The 24356-nt window shown below is 37.2% G+C and overlaps 1 protein-coding gene across 3 annotated transcripts in view; it reads right to left on the bottom strand.

Annotated features, from left to right (window-relative positions):
• Window positions 1-24356, bottom strand: part of JMJD1C (jumonji domain containing 1C) — a 260540-nt gene that overhangs the window by 213733 nt on the left and 22451 nt on the right. The window contains exon 1 of one of the 3 annotated variants that reach the window (XM_059662585.1): window positions 15231-15735. The exons of 1 other annotated variant lie outside the window; for it this stretch is intronic. In XM_059662585.1, coding sequence (XP_059518568.1) covers window positions 15231-15398 — 168 coding nt within the window. In that variant the 5' untranslated portion in view covers window positions 15399-15735. Of the gene's footprint in view, window positions 1-15230; window positions 15736-24356 lie in introns of those variants that run through there. One more of the 3 variants, XM_059662586.1, reaches the window with a different exon arrangement.

Genomic DNA, 24356 nt, shown 5'->3' with positions numbered 1-24356 from the left:
TGAATACCAAGAACCTACAACCAAGATTACTTTATCCAGCAAAGCTATCATTCAGAATTGAAGGTCAGATAATGAGCTTCACAGATAAGGAAAAGCTAAAGGAGTTCATCACCACCAAACCAGAATTATATGAAATGCTGAAAGGAATCCTTTAAGAAGAGGAAGAAGAAAAAGGTAAAGATAAAAATTATGAACAACAAATATGCATCTATCAACAAGTGAATCTAAGAATCAAGTGAATAAATAATCTGGTGATCATAATAGAATCAGGGACATAGAAAGGGAATGGATTGACTATTCTTGGGGGGGAAAAGGGTGTGGGAGATGCGAAAAGAGACTGGACAAAAATCGTGCACCTATGGATGAGGACAGTGGGTGGGGAGTGAGGGCGGAGGGTGGGGTGGGAGCTGGGAGGAGGGGAGTTATGGGGGGGGAAAAAAGAGGAACAAATGTAATAATCTGAACAATAAAGATTTAATTTAAAAAAAAAAGATAAAAGACAACTAATTAACATCTCATAATATCTAACACGCAATAAGCTACTATCTAATGCAGTGGTTCTCAACCTTCCTAATGCTGTGACCCTTTAATACAGTTCCTCATGTTGTGGTGACCCCCAACCATAAAATTATTTTCGTTGCTACTTCATAACTGTAATTTTGCTACTGTTATGAATCATAATGTAAATATCTGATATGCAGGTTGTATTTTCATTGTTACAAATTGAACATAATTAAAGCATAGTGATTAATCACAAAAACAATATATAATTATATATGTGTTTTCCGATGGTCTTAGGCGACCCCTGTGAAAGGGTCGTTCGACCCCCAAAGGGGTCGCGACCCACAGGTTGAGAACCGCTGATCTAATGGATCATGTGGTGTAGTGATTTTGAGCATAGGTTTTGAAACAAAACTGGCTGGTTCTAAATCTGACTCCACTTACCACTTGTTTAACCTTTGACAAGTTACTTAAGCTTTCTATGCTTTGGTTATACCATCTTCAAAATGAGGATAATGATAAGATCTATCTCAGAGAAGAATTAAATGAATCAATATATGGTTAGTGCTTGTAATAGCTCTACCTAAATATATTATTATCTAAAATAAAAATTCTGCTGTCAAAGAATTCTATGTCCAGCCAAGTTATTCTTCAGCTACAAAGGACTTCTTCATGTGCAAAGGTTTTTCAGCAAGTATACAATTCATCTCTCCCTCTGGTAAACTAAGAAATTAATCAAAGTGAAAAATGCAAAAAAAGGGGAGGTCAAGGCATAAAAGAATTGGAAATCATCATTGAAGCTGTCATTGAAGATAAAGTTATGTAAATAGTTATTTTAAATATGATTACATAATGCAAATGTCAAATTTTATTCTTATAATAAACATATATAATATAAAATTTCAATGAAAAAATTTAGGACTAAATAAAAGGTATATTCCCAAACTCATTAGGAGAAAAGAAATCATACTAATTTTTTAGCTAAATAATTGATGTAAAATAGACATTTTTACTTAAAGATGATGACTACTAAAATAAAAATGAATTATTTATTCTCTAAAAAAAAAAAAGCAAATGAGGAATTGATTTTTAATTTTATTAAATTTTAATTAATTTAAATTGCCACATGAGGCAAGTGGCCACAATATCAGATTGCACAGCTTTACAATTGCCCACTTGTGGATGTGGCTGACTGAATCCTCAAGGTGTAGTTTAATATGCTCCTCTACCCTCATAAGTTCTGCAAACCAGTGGTTGAATATAGAAGCTTGATGATACATGCCAAGTTCAATAATTTTCAGTAAAAAACTTCACTGGTTGACTGTGTACTTCCTACTATATCTTATCAGGTGACTCATAATGTATGGTTGTTTTCCTTTTAGTGATGCTCAGATTGATCACATATGAATGGAAGAAATGAGACTATATACACTTTGCTTATATATTTGTAAAGAACCTCTAGAAGACATTTGAATTAATAAAAATGATTAAAGAGTAGCAAAGTGGGCTGATGAGGGTGGTGGTGGAAGTGAAATTATTCTGGAAATATAATTTTGTTATTTTGGTACCTAAAAAATAATTCTTAGTAAAATGGAGATTTTTGGTCCTCTACCTTTATACTCAAGATCAAACTATCTAGACACGAGGAATAGAAAATAGCACTTTAAGTATGGAGCTCTCTCCAAGATTTTCACGCACACTAAAGCTTAGCCACTGGAAGACTGCAATGAATACAAGATAAAAAAAAAAAAAGTTCAGAATCACTGACTTTAGTCATACATATTAGAACCTTCTTGTAGGTTCGAACCATTGATCACTAAAAATTTCATACCTGGACCACATTAGTTTAATTTCTTCCAGGAATATCCTCATTAAGTGTCACTTTGTAATTACAATTTTGATCCTCAATTACTGAGCAAGAGTTATTCATTTGCTATAATAATAGTCATTGTCTTTAACAACAGTTGTATGTTACTTTATTCGCCCTATATCTGCTATTAGTTCCATAATTTTCTGTCAGTAAAAGCTTCTCTTTAACAATGGCATATTTCCTTTACGCTAAAAATAGAACTACATAACCTATTTTTTAACCTGAGAAATGATTATAAAATGAAACTGATAAAATCAAAGCTGTTCTAATTGAAGGGGTTGAAGATCAGAATTCAGTACCCTCAGGTTTCTTCCTTTTCTCCTATAACCTCTGGTCGTTCACTTTTCCAACGAACTAAAAAAGCAATCCAAAAGCCAGTAAGGAAAATCACTATGAAAATCAAGAGCATTTTAATTCATCACAATTCTCATTTTCCTCACAATGTAAAATGGTGTCCCTTAAAATGATTCACTTTCATATTAAAATATAAAATATTTTGAAAGTTAAAGCAATAAATAAAACATTTTAGGGGGTAGGGGTAACACTCTAAAATATGATCTATATATTTAATAAATGTGGTTTTGAAGAAAAAGACAGACCAAAATAATAGCATGATGCTATTCAGTACACTGGAAGAGTTTACTAATTTTAAATTGTTTCATAGTTTAAATACCTTACCCAGTACTGTACTGCCTTGATGCTAACATTCAATCTAAGAAATAATTTAGGGATAAAAGTATCATATTAAATGTATGTATGTATGTGTGTGTATATACATATACATACAAATAGCCATTTTACATTAAATGACAATACATACCTTTATCCATGTATTAACATATGCTCCTAAGTGACAATCTTTCACAAGACATAAATTAATCCGACTTCTAGTTTTAAAAAACTCTAAAATCTCTTCTATAAATGCTGTAAGTTTCTACTGTATGTTTTGTTTCTACATTTTCTGGCATGTGACAGGAAATCTTCTACATTTACAACACATAATCCTCATACCAATATAGCAAATACTAGAAGGCACCTGAAATAATGAAGAAGCTAAATTCAACTTAAAATTTAAACACCAGCCATGATACCAATGTAAATAGTCCCAACCAAGGAGATGATTAGATGATACCTTCACTACAGGTTTTTGAAGGTAATTTAACCCATTCAAAGGGTTAGTCTTTATCAGCAAATGCATTTTATGATTTCATAAACAGCAGGTTGTAATATTTTTAAAATTCCAACAAAAGATTTACTAAACAGCCCAGCCAGTGTGGCTCAGGAAGTCCTGGTTCAATTCCCAGTCAGGGCACACGTCTAGGGTACAGGTTAGATCCCCAGTAAGGGGCATATGCAAGAAACAGTCAATGATTCTCGCTCATCATTGATGTTTCTATCTCTCTCTCCCTCTCCCTTCCTCTCTGAAATGAATAAAAACATATTTGAAAATAAAAAGATTTGCTAAACACAACAACAAGTTTAACCAGTTAGTGAATTTTAAAAATTTCAAAGGCTAGGAACAAGACTGAGGATGTTTAAACACTTGAAAAAAGACGTAGAGGAAGACATAAACAGATTAAAGAACATACCGTGTTCATGGATTGGTAGAATTAACATCATTAAAATATCCATACTACCCAAAGCAATCTATAGATTCAATGCACTCCCCATCAAAATACCAACGGCATATTTCACAGACCTAAAACGAACTCTCCAAATATTCGTCTGGAAGAAAAAAAGACTCCAAATAGCTGCAGCAATCCTGAGAAAGAAGAACAAAGTAGAAGGGATCTCAATACCAGATATCAAGTTATATTACAAAGCCACTGTTCTCAAAACTGCCTGGTACTGGCACAAGAACAGACATATAGACAAATAGCATAGAATAGAGAATCCAGAAATCAACCTAAACCACTATGCTCAATTACTATTTAACAAAGGATGCAAGAACATACAATGGAGTCAAGACATCTCTTCAATAAATGGTGTTGGGAAAATTGGACAGATACATGCAAAAATAATGAAACTAGACCACCAGCTTACACCATACACAAAAATAAACTCAAAATGAATAAAGTACATGTAAGACGGGAAACCATAAAAATATTAGTGGAAAAATTGGGACTTTTTCAAACTATGGTACATCTACACAATGGAAAGACAGCAAAGTCTCATACATATGCCAAAGCAGTATCTTCAGCAATACAGCTCCTAGGGCAATGGAAAATAAAGAAAAAATAAACAAATGGGATTGCATCAAAATAAAAAGCTTCTGCAGAGGAAAAGAAACCACCAACAAAACAAGAAAGCCCACTGCATGGGAGAACATATTTGCCAATGTTGTCACCGATGAAGGTTTAATCTCCAACATTTACAGGGAACTCATACAACTTAACAAAAGATAAACAACCCAATCAAAAAATGGAATGGACCTAAATAGATACTTTTCGAAAGAGGACATAAGGAAGGCCAAGAAACACATGAAAACATGCTCAAAGTCACTAATCATCTGAGAGATGCAAATCAAAACGACAGTGCAGTACCATCTCACACCTATCAGAATGGCTATCATCAACAAACAACAATTGCTGGCGAGGATGTGGAGAAAAAGGAACCCTCGTGCACTGTTGGTGGGAACGTAGACTGATGCAGCCACTGTGGAGAACAGTATGGAGTTTCCTCAACAAACTAAAAATGGAATTACCATTTGACCCAGTGATCCCACTTCCAGGAATATATCCCAAGAAACTAGAAATACCAATCAGAAAGGATATATGCACCCCTATGTTCATAGCAGCACAATTTACAATAGCTAAGATTTGGAAACAGCCTAAGTGCCCATCAGCAGATGAGTGGATTAAAAAACTGTGGTACATCTACACAATGGAATACTAGGCTGCTATAAAAAAGAAGGAATTCTTACCACTACAACAGCATAGATGGAACTGGAAAGCGTTATGCTAAGCGAAATGAGCCAGTCAGAGAAAGATAAATATCACATGATCTCACTCATTTGTGGAATATAATGAACAACATAAACTAATGAACAAAAACAGATCTAGAGCAGAGAAACATCAATCAGACCATCAAACTTCAGAGGGAAGGTAGGGGAGGGTGGGGGTAAAGGGGGAGAGATCAACCAAAGGACTTGTATGCATGCATATAAGCCTAACCAATGGACACAGACAACAGGGGGGTGAGGGCATGAGTGGGGGGTAGGTTAGGGGGGAAATGGAGGAATAAGGACACATATGTAATACCTTATTCCAGCGGTTCTCAACCTGTGGGTGGCGACCCCTTTGGGGGTCGAACGACCCTTTCACAGGGGTCGCCTAAGACCTTCGGAAAACACATATATAATTACATATTGTTTTTGTGATTAATCACTATGCTTTAATTATGTTCAATTTGTAACAATGAAAATACATCTTGCATGTCAGATATTTACATTACGATTCATAATAGTAGCAAAATTACAGTTATGAAGTAGCAATGAAAATAATTTTATGGTTGGGGGGTCACCACAACATGAGGAACTGTATTAAAGGGTCGCGGCATTAGGAAGGTTGAGAACCACTGCCTTAATCAATAAAGAAAAAAAATTTTAATTTTAAAAAATAAACACTTGACTTTATCAGATAAGCAAAAGAAAAACTTGTAGAGGGAGTTAAAGGAAAACTCAAGATGAGTAATCTGCCCAAACTGAATAGAACAATCTGGAAAATAAAGAAAGTTGAAAGTAAAAATATTGCTAAATACATGCCTCGAAAAATGAAGGTTTGAACAGAGTGGTACTACAAATTGGGGGGGGGACGGGACAGGTGTTGGGGAGAGAAGATTGCAATTTGAAGAAAGAAATTTGCAGTGCAGGCTGATAGCTGCAGGGGGGGTGAGAAAAATTCATGGACACTAACAACAGTGTGGTGATTGGGTTGGATGGTGTGTGGAGGAAAATGGAGGAGGGGTATAGAGGGGATAAATGGTGATGGACTGAGACTTGACTTGTGGTGGTGAACACACAATGCAGTGTATAGATGATGTGTTGTAGAGTTATGAACCTGAAACCTGTATAATTTTGTTAACCAGTGTCACCCCAATAAATTCAATAAAAAGGAAAAAATAAATTCCTAAATAAATTTTTTCAATAAGAAATTTGCAGAATTTAGTAAGTACTTACATTCTAGGTGATGAAAAGGTAAAGAATGAAGTTGTTTTTAAGTCTGAATGAGACTTTAAAGATAAGTCTCACCCAGGCAGCCTGGCTCAGCAGTTTGAGCGTCAACCTATGAATCAGGAAATCCGGGTTCAATTCCCACTCAGGGCATGTGCCCTGGGTTAAAGGCTCAATCCCCAGTGGTGGCGTGTAGGAGGCAGCCAATTGAGTTTATTCTTGTGTATGGTGTAAGTTGATGGTCTAGTTTCATTTTTTTGCATGTATCTGTCCAATTTTCCCAACAGCATTTATTGAAAAGACTCTCTTGACTCCATTGTCAAATATTAATTGAGCATAATGGCTTGGGTCAATTTCTGGGTTCTCTGTTCTGTTCCATTCATCTATATGCCTATTCTTGTGCCAGTACCAGGCTGTTTTGATTACAGTGGCTTTGTAGTACAACTTGAAATATGGCATTATGATTCCTCCTACTGTGTTTTTCTTTCTCAAAACTGCTGCAGCTATTCAGGGTCTTTTTTGATTCCATATAAATTTTTGGAGTATTTGCTCTAACTCTGTTAAATATGCCTTTGGTATTTTAATAGGGATTGCACTGAATCTGTACATTGCCTCGGGTAGTATGGACATTTTAATGATGTTGATTCTACCAATCCATGAACACGGCATATTCTTCCACTTGTTCATATCTTCTTCCATCTCTTTTTTCAACATCCTGTAGTTTTATGAGTACAGGTCTTTTACCTCCTTGGTTAAGTTTATTCCTAAGTACCTTAATTTTTTTTTGTTACAATGGTAAATGGGATTGTGTGTGGCTTAGGAATACTGGCTCACCCCTTAGTCAAACCACACTATGGATAATGAATACTGGGTGAACAACCACTAAGGTAGACAATGTCACAAAAGAAAAATAGAGATTCAAAATTAAGAGTATATCGTAACAGCCCTGGCCTGGTAGCTCAGTTGGTTGGAATGTTGTCCCAATGCCCCAAGTTTCGGGTTCCTTCCCCCACCATCAGGGCACATGCAGGAGTCAACCAATGAATGCATAGATGGGTGGAACAACAAATCAATGTTTCTGTCTCTACAAGTCAATAAATAAATAAATTTATAAATGAGTAAATAGTAATAGATAATTGAGTTGGTTAGTATGGACTATAGTAATTCAATAAATTTTTATGATATTCATTACCATTCAATGAACATTTACTAAACACCTAAGTAAATTCTAGGTACTGTACGACATACGCAGAGAGGATAGATAATGAATATGAGTTTGAATGTTGAATACATTCTTTGTACAAAACATGAAGTTGTCAAAATGTAATATATTAAATCTATAAACATAGGGAAATAGCCTATATGCTTGCAATTACATTAAAATATCTAGCATTTTACTTTTAACTATGATTACATCCCTATATGAAAGAACACAATTCTCATGGTCAGATGTCTTCAGTCCAATTACCTGATGAATAAAAAAATTCTATCTTAAATTAACGGAATAAAATATGTGCCAGAATGTATGTATCACAAGTCAAGGGGAAAAGTACCTCCTTTATTTAATTTTACAGAAACATACTATTCAAACCATTTACTGGATAATCACCTTTTTTTTACACTAGGTAATGGTTACAACTGTGCTGACTCCACAAACTCTATCCATGTGCCACAAATACAATTTACATACTCATTTTCTTGCAGTTAAGTCTTTACAACTAATAACACCAACAAATTTAAGAAAGGGTAAAAAACAGTCTACATATTTAAATCAGACATAAAAGTTTACCAATCTGCCAGCTAAACCAGTTTTCCCTATGGTTAACTTATCTAGGTGATACTGAGCAATAAAGTAAAAATCATTCATTCAACATTTTGTGACTAAACCAGAAATTAGCATTATCAATACTGCAAGACCCTGCTATAAATTTCAGAATTACATAAACAATTATCTTAACAAAACTTATAAGGGAGTCAAATGTTACCAATTCAATATGAAACTTGAGATAGCTGAGCAGAATGCATAGAACCAAAAATGGAAAAGGACTTCCCTATAAATAAATCATAAATCACTTTAAACTTACTAAAAATAAGTATTTTATTTACATTTAAGACATAAACTCTGAAAAATAACTTTTATTAGGTATACAGTTTAGAACAGTTTAAATCTGTATTCCAAGGTTAACTACTCCTCACACTAAATGACCATAAGAAAATTCCCCAGCTCTGGCAGGTACCTCAGTTTGTTAGAGCATTTTCTAGATATGCCAAGGTTGCGGGTTTGATCAGGGTTAGGGCATATACAAAAATCAATCAATGAATGCATAAATATGTGGAACAACACACTGATCTCTTTCTCTCCCCCTTCCTCACTCTTAAAAAATCAGTAAGTAAAAATTAACAAAACAAAAAGAAAATTCCCCAATACACAAGCAAATTTATGTGTTTGGTCTATGAAGCATAATGTAACTTTTTATTCCATTTGGGTATTAAAAAAATGCCTGATACTTTTTAAAAATATATTTTTTATTATGGATTTCAGAGAGGGAAGGAGAAGAAGGGAGAGATAGAAACATTAATGATGAGAGAGAATCATTGATCGGCTGCCTCCTGCTCGCTCCACACTGGGGATTGAACCCGCAACCTGTGAGTGTGCCCTGACCAGGAATCGAACCCTGGCCTCCTGGTTAATAGGTCAATGCTCAACCGCTGAACCACACCAACCAAGCAGTTTGATACTTTTTAAAAGAAAATACTGACGTTTTACACAAGGTAAGCTTAAAAAAATGCTGCAATCACCCTAAGAATCAAGGGAAGGTGGGTGGGTAAATGAATGGATGGATAATATATGGCTGACAGGTTATGGAAGGTAAGTAAAAAAACATTTGAGTAAAGACACTTTTGCTCTTTAATAAGGATGACAATATTTTACAATAGTACTTCTCCATTTTTAGCTTTCTTTCTATAATACTACCAATCTTCCAGCAAAGTTCCTCAAAAAGTAGGGCAGTAATAATGTTCAACATGTATACCAAGGCAAAAACCTCCCTAAGTGATGGGGTTAAAAAAGAATTCAACATGCTGAGGTCTCACAATATACTTTAAGTATTTCAACAATGTGGCCCTCCTGAATAAAAAGGGTTCACATAAAGTTTTTTGGCGGTTAATTAATGTAATTCCAATAGATAACTCAGAAGGCTTTCAAGCCATTTTGTTTTTAGAAGTCACCAACACAATAGGTGAAATTATCCAAGAATAGTTTAGTAAAAATTCTACATTAGGCTCATTTACTTAAGAGATCAGATAGTAATGACATTGAAACTGCTAGCATGAAAAAATACAATTTTAGTCTTATTTGTATCAAATAATATATCTTCTTATTGTAAAAGAATGTTTTTGCTACCATAGTGTGGTGAGCTGAATAGTGCCATCCCAAAGATGCTCATTCCCTAATACATGAAACCTATAGCGTTGTGACATTATACAGCAAAGGGGAACTAAGGTTGCTAATTAGAAAATGGGGAGATTATCCTGGGTTATCTGGGTGCACCCAATATGATCACAAAGGCATTTAAAAGTGGAAGAGGAAGCAGGAGCATCAGAGAGAGGTGTGCTTGGAGAATGGTCAGAGAGATACAATGTTGCTGGTTTTTAAGGAGGAAGAGAGCCCTGAGCCAAGTCATATGGACTGCTTTTAAAAGCTAGAAAGGGAAAAAAGAAAGGAAAAGATGTCCCTGGGAGTATCCAGAAAAGAACACAGTTCTATCACACCTTGATTTTAGTCCAGAGACCCATGTTAGACTTGTAATCTCCAGATCTATAAAATAATCAACTCATATTGTGGAAACTACCATGGCTGTGGTAGTTAACAGCAGTGGTCGGAGAAAAAAAAAATTAATGCACATGGCATTCCTTATACATAAGACCAAAAGTAAGAATTGGTTAACTTTTGAGACAAAGTATTCCCTAAACTAACTTTCAAGTTTTGATAATTATCCTTCCAAACATGTGCCATAAATATGTACAGCCCATATCCTATTAATAAAAGCCTATGTAGTCGTGACGCCCTCACGCTGTAACGAGCGATCACTAGGAGGCTGCGTGTGTAGTGGGCGTGCATGAGTGGGCGGGGCTGCGCTTCCACATGGGTAGGTGGGGGCTTGATGCTGCTTGCCTGGTGCAGAGGTGGGTCCCGCAGCTCCAGCCTACCTCTTTGGGGCAATCCATCGAGGAGCCTCGGATGGGTGGGTGGGGCCTACTTCTTTGGGACAAGCGATTGCGTGGCTCCCGCACTGTGAGAGGGCACAGACCAAGCTGGGGGGAACTCCCCTTCCAGTGCACAAATTTTGTGCACTGGGCCTCTAGTTTCTAATAAATGTGCTGATGCTAAACTGTCCCAAGTTTCATTAATTTAGAATTATAAATGTAAACAAAATACGAATGTAAGAAAGTCTAGGCGTTAACACTTTAGGCTCTAGGTTTTAAAAACCTCAGATTACACTATAGTAAATTCTTCAAATAAAGGCTGTTATATAAAGGAAAACTGTTAAAGGTTCACATAAGCATTAATGTTTTGAGGTAATATTTGCATATAGGAAATACACGTTTTAGGTGTATGATAGTGACATTTGTATACACCCCTGTAACCAACAATCAAGATATAAAACATTTCCATCACATGGGAAAACTTGTTCTTTCCCGTCAATCCCCATCATCCGCACATATTTTTCACTTTTAAATATCCAGCTTATGTCCTAGCTGGTTTGGCTCAGTGGATAGAGTGTTGGCTTGTGGACTGAAGGGTCCCTAGTTCCATTCTGGTCAAGGGCACATGCCTGGGTTGCGGGATCAACCCCCCAGTAGGGGGCGTGCAAGAGGCAGCCAGTCAATGATTCTCTCTCATCATTGATGTTTCTCTCTCTCCCTCTCCCTTGCTCTCTGAAGTCAATAAAAATACATTTAAAATAAATAAATATCTAGCTTAATACCTTGCCTTTTAAAAGCATGGTATATGTAGTAAATGCCTCTCTATATGTCATTTAAATTTCCATGTAATTTTTTTAATGTATTTATTTTTATAACTTGACTATCACCAATAATATTCTTAATTTAAAACTATATTTCCGAGGAGAACCAAGATGGCGGCATAGGTTAACGCCGGAGTTTGCTGCTTTGAACAACTACTTCAAAAGTGAAACTAAAACACGGAGCGGACATCACCCAGAACCACAGGAACGCTGGCTGAGTGGAAGTCCTACAACTAGGAGGAAAGAGAAACGCATACGGACACTCAGAGGAGGCGCAGTGCTGAAGTCAAATTCTGAGGTGTGGAGTGCGCGGAGCGGGCTGGCGGCGGAAGGCGCGGTTGGCGTTTTCAATCAGGAGGGAGTCGCAGACTCTGAGCTCCAGATACAGGCGAGTTTAGGGACCCAGACTCAAACGGGAGAAGCGGGACTGTCTGGCTTCGGTCAGAGTGAGTGCAGCTTTCTCTCCGAGCTTTGCAGCGGGTGCTGGGACTCAGAGAGGCAGAGCCCCTGGGGACAGGACTGAGAGCCGCCATAACTGCTCTCTCCGGCCCACCCTGTTGATCCTGTGCGACCCGCCCCGCCCAAGCCCTGCACAGAGGCATTTGCCGGATAGCCTCAGGCAAAGGCTAGATTAGCACCTCCCTAGGGGACAGAAGTTCTCTCACTGCTGACACAGCTGATTCTCATAGCCACTTGGCCTGGAGGTCAAACCCTCCCTGGGATTAGCTACAACAATCAAGATTTATCTATAAGACTGCGAACAAAGACCACTAGGGGGTGCACCAAGGAAGCATAACAAAATGCGGAGACAAAGAAACAGGACAAAATTGTCAATGGAAGAAATAGAGTTCAGAACCACACTTTTAAGGTCTCTCAAGAACTGTTTAGAAGCTGCCGATAAACTTAATGAGATCTACACGAAAACTAATAAGACCCTCGATCTTATATTGGGGAACCAACTAGAAATTAAGCACACACGGACTGAAATAACGAATATTATACAGAGGCCCGACAGCAGACCAGAGGAGCGCAAGAATCAAGTCAATGATTTGAAATGCGAGGAAGCAAAAAACATCCAACTGGAAAAGCAAAATGAAAAAAGAATCCAAAAATGCGAGGATAGTGTAAGGAGCCTCTGGGACAGCTTCAAGCGTACCAACATCAGAATTATAGGGGTGCCAGAAGATGAGAGAGAGCAAGATATTGAAAACCTATTTGAAGAAATAATGACAGAAAACTTCCCCCACCTGGTGAAAGAAATGGACTTACAGGTCCAAGAAGCGCGGAGAACCCCAAACAAAAGGAATCCAAAGAGGACCACACCAAGACACATCATCATTAAAATGCCAAGAGCAAAAGATAAAGAGAGAATCTTAAAAACAGCAAGAGAAAGAAACTCAGTTACCTACAAGGGCATACCCATACGACTGCCAGCTGATTTCTCAACAGAAACTTTGCAGGCCAGAAGGGAGTGGCAAGAAATATTCAAAGTGATGAATACCAAGAACCTACAACCAAGATTACTTTATCCAGCAAAGCTATCATTCAGAATTGAAGGTCAGATAAAGAGCTTCACAGATAAGGAAAAGCTAAAGGAGTTCATCACCACCAAACCAGGATTATATGAAATGCTGAAAGGTATCCTTTAAGAAGAGGAAGAGGAAGAAAAAGGTAAAGATAAAAATTATGAACAACAAATATGCATCTATCAACAAGTGAATCTAAGAATCAAGTGAATAAATAATCTGATGAACAGAATGAACTGTTGATTATAATAGAATCAGGGACATAGAAAGGGAATGGACTGACTATTCTTGGGGGGGAAAGGGGTGTGGGAGATGTGGGAAGAGACTGGACAAAAATCGTGCACCTATGGATGAGGACAGTGGGTGGGGAGTGAGGGCGGAGGGTGGGGCGGGAACTGGGAGGAGGGGAGTTATGGGGGGGAAAAAAAAGGAACAAATGTAATAATCTGAACAATAAAGATTTAATTAAAAAAAAATAAAAAAATAAAACCAAAAAAAATAAAAATAAAAATAAAACTATATTTCCTAATATTCATGTGTATACTAAGATAAAATACTGTGGAAAACCCAAAACAGCATTCCATGTTTGTCTTGAAATATTAAAATGCTCAGCTATAATTTAACTAGCTTCTACATAAAAGCCCAGGCAATTTCATATCATAGTAAAAGGAGAAATAAATTCAGAACATGTCTTTTACACAACAAAGTTATTGAATTGCCACAGTTGTAGATTACGATCAAATTTCAAGGGCGATTCTTTTACTTTTCAACCAGAGTAACAATGAAAACTTTCAAAATTACCTCTATTCTGCTTATTTCCAATCAGAACTACCTATTAGCAAAACAGATATATTTTGCACTATCAAGTCAAATGCCTTATGACACCATATCATTGACTATGGGCATGAAACAAGGTTTACAAAAACACTCAGAAACTCCAACAGAAATATTAAAATAGGTACATGTAAAGGTAGATATTAAAGTGAATTTGGAATTGTGAATCCGCATATATATAAAAGGAAGAATATTCCCAAATTTTAAATTTCCAGTGAAAATTAAATGCCCAGGGCACTTACCAATGAATTTCATGGATTATGTATTCCTAAAGCAGACCTAAACCGACTTTGCGAAGCTTAGTGCATGTCTTGCCTCTAACTCTGCCCCTGACTTCCGACCTGTCCCCCAGTGAAAATGTGCTTGGAACACGGACGGAACACAGCCCATCTCAACATCGTACACATTCCTACACGACTGAAAGAAAATGCTGGCAGCGTCATATGTAAGGAAAGGAAAAGACAAAGGTTCAGCTGGGCATTAACGTTTTAACTTACATTTTTTGTTTCTTTTAAAACAGCATAAAACCTTAAAACGGATGACCTTAAAAGCACTTCACTTCTAACAAAAACACACAACACTATGTAAAAAAAAACGGAAGGAAGGAAGGGAGGGAGGAAGGAAGGGAGGGAGGGAGAACGGGAGGGAGAGAGGGGTTGATTTTTATGGCCCTCTAAACCAAAACTTTTCATTTTCATCGTTTCCGGTTAGAAATACAAGCATCTACTGTGGAAAGAGGTGAAATCTGGGTACCACTGCCGCGGCCTTGGCCCCAAAGCATACTGCAATCCCAGGACTGATGGGAAGACAGAGGTCTCTCTCTCTTCTCCCTCCCTCATCTGCCTCGCGGGTGAGTTTCACGTCCCCAGCCTCCGCACTGTTGAGACTGGAGCGAGAGGAGATGCTGGCTGGTCTGACCCCGACGGCCACAAGTCCCCCCCCCCCCCCCCCCCCCCGCCGCCCCACCTGCCTGCGCAGACCCGCCTCTCCGAAAGGTCTCCGTGGCCGCCCAGGAGCTGCACCGGGAGCCGCGGCCGACCCTCCAGGACAGGGGCCGAGGAACCGGGCCAGGGCCCCGGCGTATGCTAGGGAGTCCAGCTCGATCCCGGCTCCCATCGGGAAGCCACATGCAGGGAGGCGGCGACCCCGTGAGGGGACGTGGGCAAATCCTCCTTGAGCTCGCCGGGGGGGCGTGACCGCCAGTTGGCCAGCAGAGCCAGGTGCCAGAGGTACCCCGAGGTACGGCTGCGATAAAGTGGGGGTGCAGGCGCGGACTTGGGGGATGAGGGGCGCGCTCTTACCGCCAGGTCCGGATTGCGGCAGTCCCGGTGTGACACCGCTCGGATGACCCCCGCTCGCCAGCCCCTCCGGCTGCGGCCGCCCTCCCGGGGCTCCGGCCGCGCCTCTTCGCCCACCGCCAGGCACAGGAACCGCTTCCCCACCAGCTCCGGCCGCGTCTCCACCGCCATGGCCCCTACGGGCGACGCGGCCGCTGCTGCCAAGTCCACTGCTTGGTGACCCTCGAATCGACGCTATCGGCCGCCCATGCTGAGGAGAGCGGACCCGAGGACGGTGGCAGCCCCGTGAGCGAGCGCGGACTCGGGGGCGCACCGGCCGCTCTGCGCAGAGGGCACTGCGACCTCGGTCGCCTAGTCAACCCTCTCCTGGCCTCTCCGTCTCGCAGCCTGACTGCAGGTCTACATGGACACGCGCGCACCACACACACCAAACTGACAAACCCCACGGCCGTCTGAGCGCCCAGGCAGCCCGCCGCCGGCGCCGAGCCCGGCCAGTGGTGCTCCGCCTCCCATCCACCCGCGGCTGCGAGCGGCGTCTCCTTCCGCCGGCGCGGGCGGGGGAGGGAGCCGCGGAAGAGGGTCCCAGGAACCACCGCAGACGCAAAGTAGTGCGCGCGGGACCGGGCCGGCCGAGGAGCGGAGAGATGGGCAGGAGAAGAGGACGCTCTCCTCCAGGAGCACGCAAGAGAGTTTGCAGTCCATCTTCCACTCGTCGCTCCTTCGGTGGGGGGGAGGCGAAAGTAAAGCGCGCCGGTTTCCACTCTGGATCACAAAATCAACTCCAGGTTAAGCGCCACTTCTGCAGAGCGGTGCTTTTTGGAACACGATGCTCGCCTTTGCCTGAATTAACAGTCCTGGAGTCCCAGCAGCAAAGCACAGCAACACTTTCAACTGAAGACGAAGCCCACAGAACTCAGGCACTGCAGAACAGTCCACGACTTTAATGAAAATGAGGAAAACATTGTCATCCAATCCTCCCCTTTTGTGGCGATAGTAGTAACGTGTATGAGCTATTCGGAGCCTGACACCTCGCTACTGCTTTGTTGTAAAACGCCAAACGAGCCGCCCCGTTGAGCGCTTTTGTCAATAACCTTAAAATTCACAAACTGTCTCCAAGCAATTTGAGTAGTTTTAGTACAGTACTAGTGCATATCTCAAACTCACTGGTCAGATGATAAAAACAGGGATATGCTCCGGATTCAGTTATTAGAAAATCGTGGAAAGGAAAGGAGTTTGGCCAATCACAGCTCAGAAAAATAAATTATGTTTACTTCCCGTCCAATCGCAACAAGACTTTGTAACCAATACACAAACAGATCTCCAACCTGGAATCCTTGTAAATCAAACGGTACAGATTTTTATTTGTAGTCTTTTTAAAGGGTAGTTTTTAAAACCCACTTTGTTGTTTTCAGGTCCTTATGATTATAATCAATTCCAAAAAGCTAGCCCAATTCCAAAAATCTAGCCCAATAAAAACATTCTAAATTTTGGCTTCTTAGAGATTTTCCTAAACATGTACTTTAAAAAAAAGTTACCTTTCTAATAAAGGAATTTACACTAATGATCTGAATGTTAAAATAAATATAAGGCTTTTATCTACTTTCTTAGAAAACCCAAGCTGAGCTGTTTGAAGTGGGAAAAACATGGCCACTTCTTAGGTTAGAAACCAAAATTACAAAAACATAGATTTTAATCATAATGGTCTATTTTTGCTCATCTTAAGGCCAAATATAGAATTGTAATATACCAAAAAGGAAAACCTCTTCCACAATGCATATTGGCAAGTTACGAGAAAAATTAAATTTTACATGTGCAATTTTATTTCCACGTTCATTCTTTTAATATCTAGTGTATAATACTTAGCAAATCATCTTGAGAACTACAAACTTACATTTCTAAACTCTCAGCTTGGATTAAGGAACCAGTAAAATAACCTGGTGAAAATAACAACATGTGGAAAGAGAAAAGACAGAAGATCTGTATTCAAATACCAAATTATCAATGACTTGCATTGTGATCTTGGGCTTGACACAACTCTTACAATGGACATTGCCTGCTTCCTAATCTCAGTGATATTGTATGAGCAAGGGAAAAATATAAAGTAGTTTTAGAAAAAAGATGCAAACATTATTATATAAATCTCAGTCACACAAAAAAAGTCACTAAATTATATTTTTGGAGTATATGTTGTCAGATTGTATTACATAAAACTTCCTGTTGATTTCAATCTTATAGTCAAACTCCTCTAAATGGACACCTAGGAACCCTCACTACTTTTTTTAATTGAATTTATTGGGGTGACATTGGTTCACAAAACTATCATAGAGGTTTCAAGTGTACAACTCAACAAAACATCATCTGTATACAGTACAGTGACACTCACTACATGTTGAAAACTGTCCTTTTAAGTGCTTTGAAAAGCATATAAATTCACTAAATCCATCAAAATATTTCAAGTGCAAAAACAAAGTTTTCATAAGGTCATATATCCTCACAATATTTTCCATCAAATGTCTCCTATTCTTAGTACTATATTCCAAACAGTATTTTACTTATCCCTTGATTACAGCCAGTGTGCTTAGAATATACAAGAAAAAAAAAATCACCAATTTGTGGATATCTTGCTACTGGAGAAACTTGAAATGCATTTTTAAAAATGTAAAATACAAAGGTCTTAAAATATTTTTGTTTGCTGGCATATTTTGCTTTGTTTTAGAGAGTATTTATATTATTTTATTTTTGAGAGCACATCATCACTATACATAACATGGAGTTAAAATAAATTTTAAAGTCAAATTTGAAACCTTAGAATATTTATTTGTTCAATCAGTTCCCTTACATCCTTTGCTTTCATTAAGATCCTCAGAAAGTGACAGTATTAGTCAATGTAAAGAAAAGAGTTAAAGTATTTTTCACTATGTAGGCAAAGAAAGTTCACACAGGAGTATTTAAAATGACAAAGTTTACTTATAGAAGTTGAAAAATTAAAAATATAGACTAGATTTTGTATTTCTTCCATTCTCACATCTAAATATGTACATTAAATATATACACACACATCAATTCAAGCAAATGTCTTATAATCTATATAAAAGATGCATTAGGGAATCATCATTTAAAAGGTATTCATTGCAATGATAAGGGCCACAGTTATCCATTTAATCATCAATGATTAATAATTCATGAAGTTTAACAAATGGCCTACCAGTTATAAAATTATCACTTTTTGACTTCGTGTAATTAATTATAGGAAGAGCTAATAATCTGCTCTCATACATACCAGTATTTTGTGTTACTATAGGTGCCTATTTTAAACATCACAAATAAAACAAATTGATTTAAAAAGTTTAGTGCATATATCTTATCATACTAGCCATCATTTATGAACACTTACTATGTGACAGACACTATGCTAACTACTTCACACGTGTAATTTCACTTTATTTTTTAAGATGAAGAAAATGAAGCTTAGAGTAGTTTAGTTCTTGCTAAGAATACATATTAAGGAACTGGGATTCAAAATCAGGCCTTATGATTTCAAAGCCCCCTGCATTATACTAAAAAGTCACTAAAAGGAAATATAAAGGTGAGTCACCTAGTTTCCTCCTCTTTATTAACACAGATTATTCATAATTGATTTGTTTATTTAGCATTTATTGTGTGTCTCATATCATCCTCGAGAAGTCTATTTGGAAAGACAGACAACAGAAATGCCTTGGTTTATTTAAGGATGTATCAATAGAATAACACACAAGGTAAGTTTAGTGCATTTTAATAAATAATTTTCAAATCTATTATATCTTGGAGGCATTTATTAATTATCAAATGTACATATTTATGGGTACACTTATGCACTGTGGAAGCCAATATTAAAATGAAGGAATCCAAGAATTTAAAATGAATTATGCAAGTGAAAGGCCAAGAATAGAATGAAAATAAATTTAACATGCTTATTTTTAAACCTTAATTTTTATTTTGATATTTCCCTAAGCTCTTAATAAAAATGAATTGCTCAATCACACTTATGATAATGATAAATAATTCAAATGTCACTTTCTCAAGGAAGCCATCTCTGATCCCCAGACTAGGTCAAATTCCCAATTATGGATTTTCAAACCATTTCCTATTTTTCTTATCGCAATTATATTTATACCATTTATTGTGTAATTGACTGTTTTATATTTGTGTTCCTTGTTAGAATATAAGCTTCATAAAGGCAAGAAAAATGTAACTTGTTCATATATATAGTCCCAGCATCGACTAAGCCTTGTAAAGAGCATATACTCAATAAATGTTATTGAATTAACAAAGGAATATAGCAAAATGTACCTTTTGCTAATTCAAACCCAACTAAGAGAAACAGTTTATTTCTAAATCAAGAGTCCTAAATAGATTTCATGTTCTTCCTAAAGGGTTATTCATTGTATTCAAAATAATGTCTTACATACATTATCTCATTTCACCATGGAGATACAATGGAAAGCCTTCAAAAAACTTGAGCTTTGCCCAGCTGGTGTGGCTCAGTAGTTGAACATCATCCCATGCACCAGGAGGTCACTGATGAGATTCCTGGGCAGGACACATGTTGGGGGTTGTGGGCTTGATCCCCAGTGGGGGTTGTGCAGGAGGCAGCGATTAATGTTTCTGTTTCTCTCTCCTCTCTCTCTCTCTCTCTCTCTCTCTCTCTCTCTCTCTCTCTCTCCCTTCCTCCCTCTGAAATCAATAAAAACATATTTTTTTTAAAAAAGAAAAAGAAAAACACCTGAGCTTTACCAGAAAGCAAGGTTGTTCCTGAGAATAATTTCTAAAGAACACATGGAGAGAAAGAGTTAAAATTCACAAGAAAAACATTCATTTTGTTACCAAACTACCAATTTAATACAAACCCAAAAATGATCCTATGAGTGTATATCCAAAACACCAATCTATTCTTAGTATTCTAAAGAGAACTGTCTCAAATAATGTATTTGATGGAGCCAACACACAAACATAACTTTCTGACTGTCTTCCTGATGCCATGTGAAATGAGCAAGAGAGATAAAGGAGGAAACTAGAACGAAAGGAAGAAAGGAGAAAAGAAGTACTGGGCCTTTTAATTGTACACTCTCCACATCTGTTACCCAGTTTCCAATTTAAATTCTGGCTGCACAAAAACCTACCATTTCTTTTCAACATTTTCTATAAAAATGAGACTATGAATCCAATTTTTAATGATAACAAACTTAAAACATTAGAAGAATGCACACAGCATTGGATATTTCCTAACCTGTTGAGGGAGAATGTAGCTACAAGAAACAAATAAATGGAAAGTTCCAGGGAGCATTCTGGAAGGGTCTTCCCAGAGTGTCCTCACAGTACTTTTTGTTTGTTCATCACCCTCTCACAAATGCTTCAACTAACTACCATTAAAATATGCTAAATGGCAGCTTGCACTTTGCACCTTCAACTACTACATTAGCTCCTTGACTTATGAACAAATTAGGCTCCTAAAGGATTATGTTCCTGTTAGTCTCACAAGCTTTCACTATTGCCACATGTTAGTTGTGGCAGAGCTGTAAGTCCTAAAGAAAAAGAGCTTCTATAGTTGTATGTAAAGCTATGAAGGAACGTCAAAGTAAAATCTAAGCTAAAAAGTAGTATGTACTGACTAAAAAAACTCAGCATGCTAACTATACTCCATTGAAGCTCTCCCCTCAGATGAAGCTGGATTCTACACAAGGAACTTTACAAGCAAGTACACAGTTTCTGAGGCACATTTCTCAAATTAATGGCATCTGGCTTCAAAGAAACAAAACTAAACAAAACAAGATCTAGCAGTGAAATATGGGGGATCTAGTCATTCTTTTCTTTGGCAAATTCTAGAAAAAGCCATATGATTAAATATAAGATTTATAACACAACAAAACATATATGTATTAAAAATAAATTACTCCATATAAAGGAAAGCACTGTCTTTTGGCTCCACATGTGTTTCACTACCACAGATACTTTATTTATTCAATTAAAGAGAGTGTATATTATAGTGTTCCAATCCCAAGGCTTGTTTTTACAGAAGCTCAGTATTTTTCCTTTAAAAATCACAATTGACACATATGAAAACCAGACCTCAAAAAAAGAGACTTTTTAACTACAAACTTGAAATTCAAATCAACCTCCCCAAAACATTCTGCTACTCCAGGGCACATTTTGATAGTATCTAAGAATAAATGTCTAAGAGAAACACTCAGAAGGCTAACCAATTTCTCTTTTTACAAAATATGCAAACACTTAGGTTACAACTGGTCAATCCCCATTCCACACAGCCATGTATGTCTTAAGATATGTATCCCAAATGTAACAAAGTAGAAATTAGCAATCACATAATGCAGTGTAATGAAAAAGCAGGAATCCGGGAAATCTACATTACTTCTACCACTAACTACTGCATAGTTTGGACAAACCAGTTTGCTTCTCTAGGAATAATATATAAAATGTACAGGCTGATATAATCCTTAAAGATTCTAAAAGTTTGCTCCTAAGGCTTCTGAATAATTCAGCAAGTAGCAAAACACACTCTCCTATCACACGGTGGGTTCAAACCTAAAAGATGTTAAAGGATTGACAAATGTTAAATGATTATCTCAAAGGTCTCGCAGAAGATATTCATATTAATCATTAATACATACATACTAATAATACAGACCAAAAAACTTCCCAATTAACCACCACTGCAGAATGGCTTCTTTGCCCTACTTTCTAAATTTGCTCTTAAATCTAGCATATTAAAATAATCTATCAGAACTAACTTCAAGTGGAGGAATTTTTTAGATACTATGCATTACAAATAACCTTTGTATTTTAAACTTTTACCTTGCATGCCTTCATGTTTTTCTGTTTATAGTGGATAAAAATCCTTTTTTCAACAATTCTAATTACAAAATTATCTTAAAATCAATTATTTCATTTGTTTTTATATCTAAATTTACATGAATGCTTCTTTCTTCCACTTACAATTTGTTTTTTATATTCACAAGTTTTAAATTTTATACAGTCAATTTGCTAATGTCTTTATCTTTCAACCTTAGATAATATTTAGGTATTCTTCTGTACTTTCTTCTAGTAGTCTTATATTTCAATTATTATAATTCCTTTAAAATTAGATGATAATATCTACCCCTAAGGGAGGGATAAGAAATCATCCTGCCCCAAACAATAAAGGTCTACTGCTACTGGGGGAAAGGTTAAGTAAGCAGAGCCTGTCCTCAAGAGTAAAGATGGTCTACTCTAGGACAAAAGATAAGGCCTCATCCCATGCCCACCACTAAAAAGCAAACCAGCAACATGTAATAAGTAACAGCACTCTACTAATAGAGAAGGAACGAAAGAGTCTCACTGAAGTACAGATGTGCAAGTAAGGCCTAAAGATATAGGTGGAGTAAAAACACTGAGTTAAAACTTTCCAGTAAATCTACACCCACCTTAAGTACGAGGTGATGACAGCTTTTAAAGGTGATGATGGAATGAAGATAACCAGAGCACAAAAAGGCATAAACCCTGATCAACTCCAGGCAAGACTGATTCAACTCTTCAAACTAACAGCTTAGCAAAACAAGAGTCATACCAATTTCTTGGCATAAATACTAAATATTTCTATTTCTTCTATCCTGCAAATGATGACTGGCATCCAATTAAAAATGGGGGTGACTTCCCTGGTCACTAAGGTAATGCATACATGTGCAGCTACCATTACCTTCTTTGTAAGTTGTATGAAAACATCTACTTAAGTCTTGTACTTGTGCCATTCCTTCAAATAAAGTTATTTGGTAACCACCTCCCCCACACAAAAATTATAAGCCACAGAAAATCTCAAAAGCAAACAACTAAATGAGACAAAATAATCAACAGAAGCAGACTTAAGAGATAACTTAAATGCTGAAACTATCTGCCAAAAAATTAAAAATAGTTATAAATATTGATGAAGGCTCAAATGGAACAGATAAACAATACCCAAGACCAGATGGCAAATATCCGATATAGAAACTGCAAGGGTTGAACAAATTTGCTAAACGAGTCCATCTGAAGTACAAAATATGATATATGCAATAACAAAATTCAAAAAGCCTTTGTGAAGCTCATCAACAGACTTGACACAGATAAGGAAACAAACAATAACCCTGCAGATAGGTCAACAAAAATTACCAGAGCTGAAACTGAACAGAAAAAAAAGAGTGGGGGAAAAATATACACAAAGAGGTGTGGGAAGAGTTTTCAAATCATTTTATAAAATGAGGCAAGAATTACGCTAATACCAAGTCCAGAAAAAGAAATTACAAGAGAACTATAGATCAATTATCCCTCATAGATGCAAAAATCTTCAACAAATATTACCAAATTAAATGCAGTAAGTTATAAAAGCATAATACAGGAATGCAAAGCAAACTGATTCAACACTGAAAGCTCAATCAGTGTAATTCATCAGATCAACAAACTAAAAAAGAAAAATATGATGGCACCAACAAATGCAAAAAATAAACATTTAAGAAAATCCAATCCCTATTCATCTATTCTTAATCAAATTCTCAGCACATCAGGAATAGAAGGGCAACTAAAATCATACTTAATAATATGACAATGTTTTCCCTAAGAATCAGAACAAGGACATGAGCTGTCACAATTACTGTTAAATAACAACATACTGGAAATCCTAGTTAGTGCAGTAAGAAAAAAGAAATAAAAGTCATACAGAATGAAAAGGAATAAACCTGCCTCTATTTACAAATGGCAAGATTGTCTATGTAGAAAAATCACAAAGACTCTTTAACAAAGCTCCTAGAACTAAGTGAATTTATTTAGCAAGGTTGCAGGATACAAGACGAATATACAAAAATCAATTATCTATCTATACACTAGAAACAAAAAAGTACAAATTTAAACCATACCACTCACAATAGCACAAAACGCACACATAATACAATATCAACAATAAAGATTTTCTTAAAAATACATACAAATGTAATATGTACAAGATCTATATGCTGAAAACTACAAAGCATTGATGAATAAAGGAAGACCTAAATAATTGGAGAGATAAACCATGTATATGTATTAGAAGAGTCAATTCTCCCCAAATTGATCTATAAATTCAAAGTA

This window comes from Myotis daubentonii, chromosome 13, assembly GCF_963259705.1.
Source record: "Myotis daubentonii chromosome 13, mMyoDau2.1, whole genome shotgun sequence".
NCBI lineage: Eukaryota > Metazoa > Chordata > Mammalia > Chiroptera > Vespertilionidae > Myotis > Myotis daubentonii.
The sequence above is the reverse complement of the archived record's forward strand: the minus strand, read 5'-3'. Positions and strand labels throughout refer to the sequence as shown.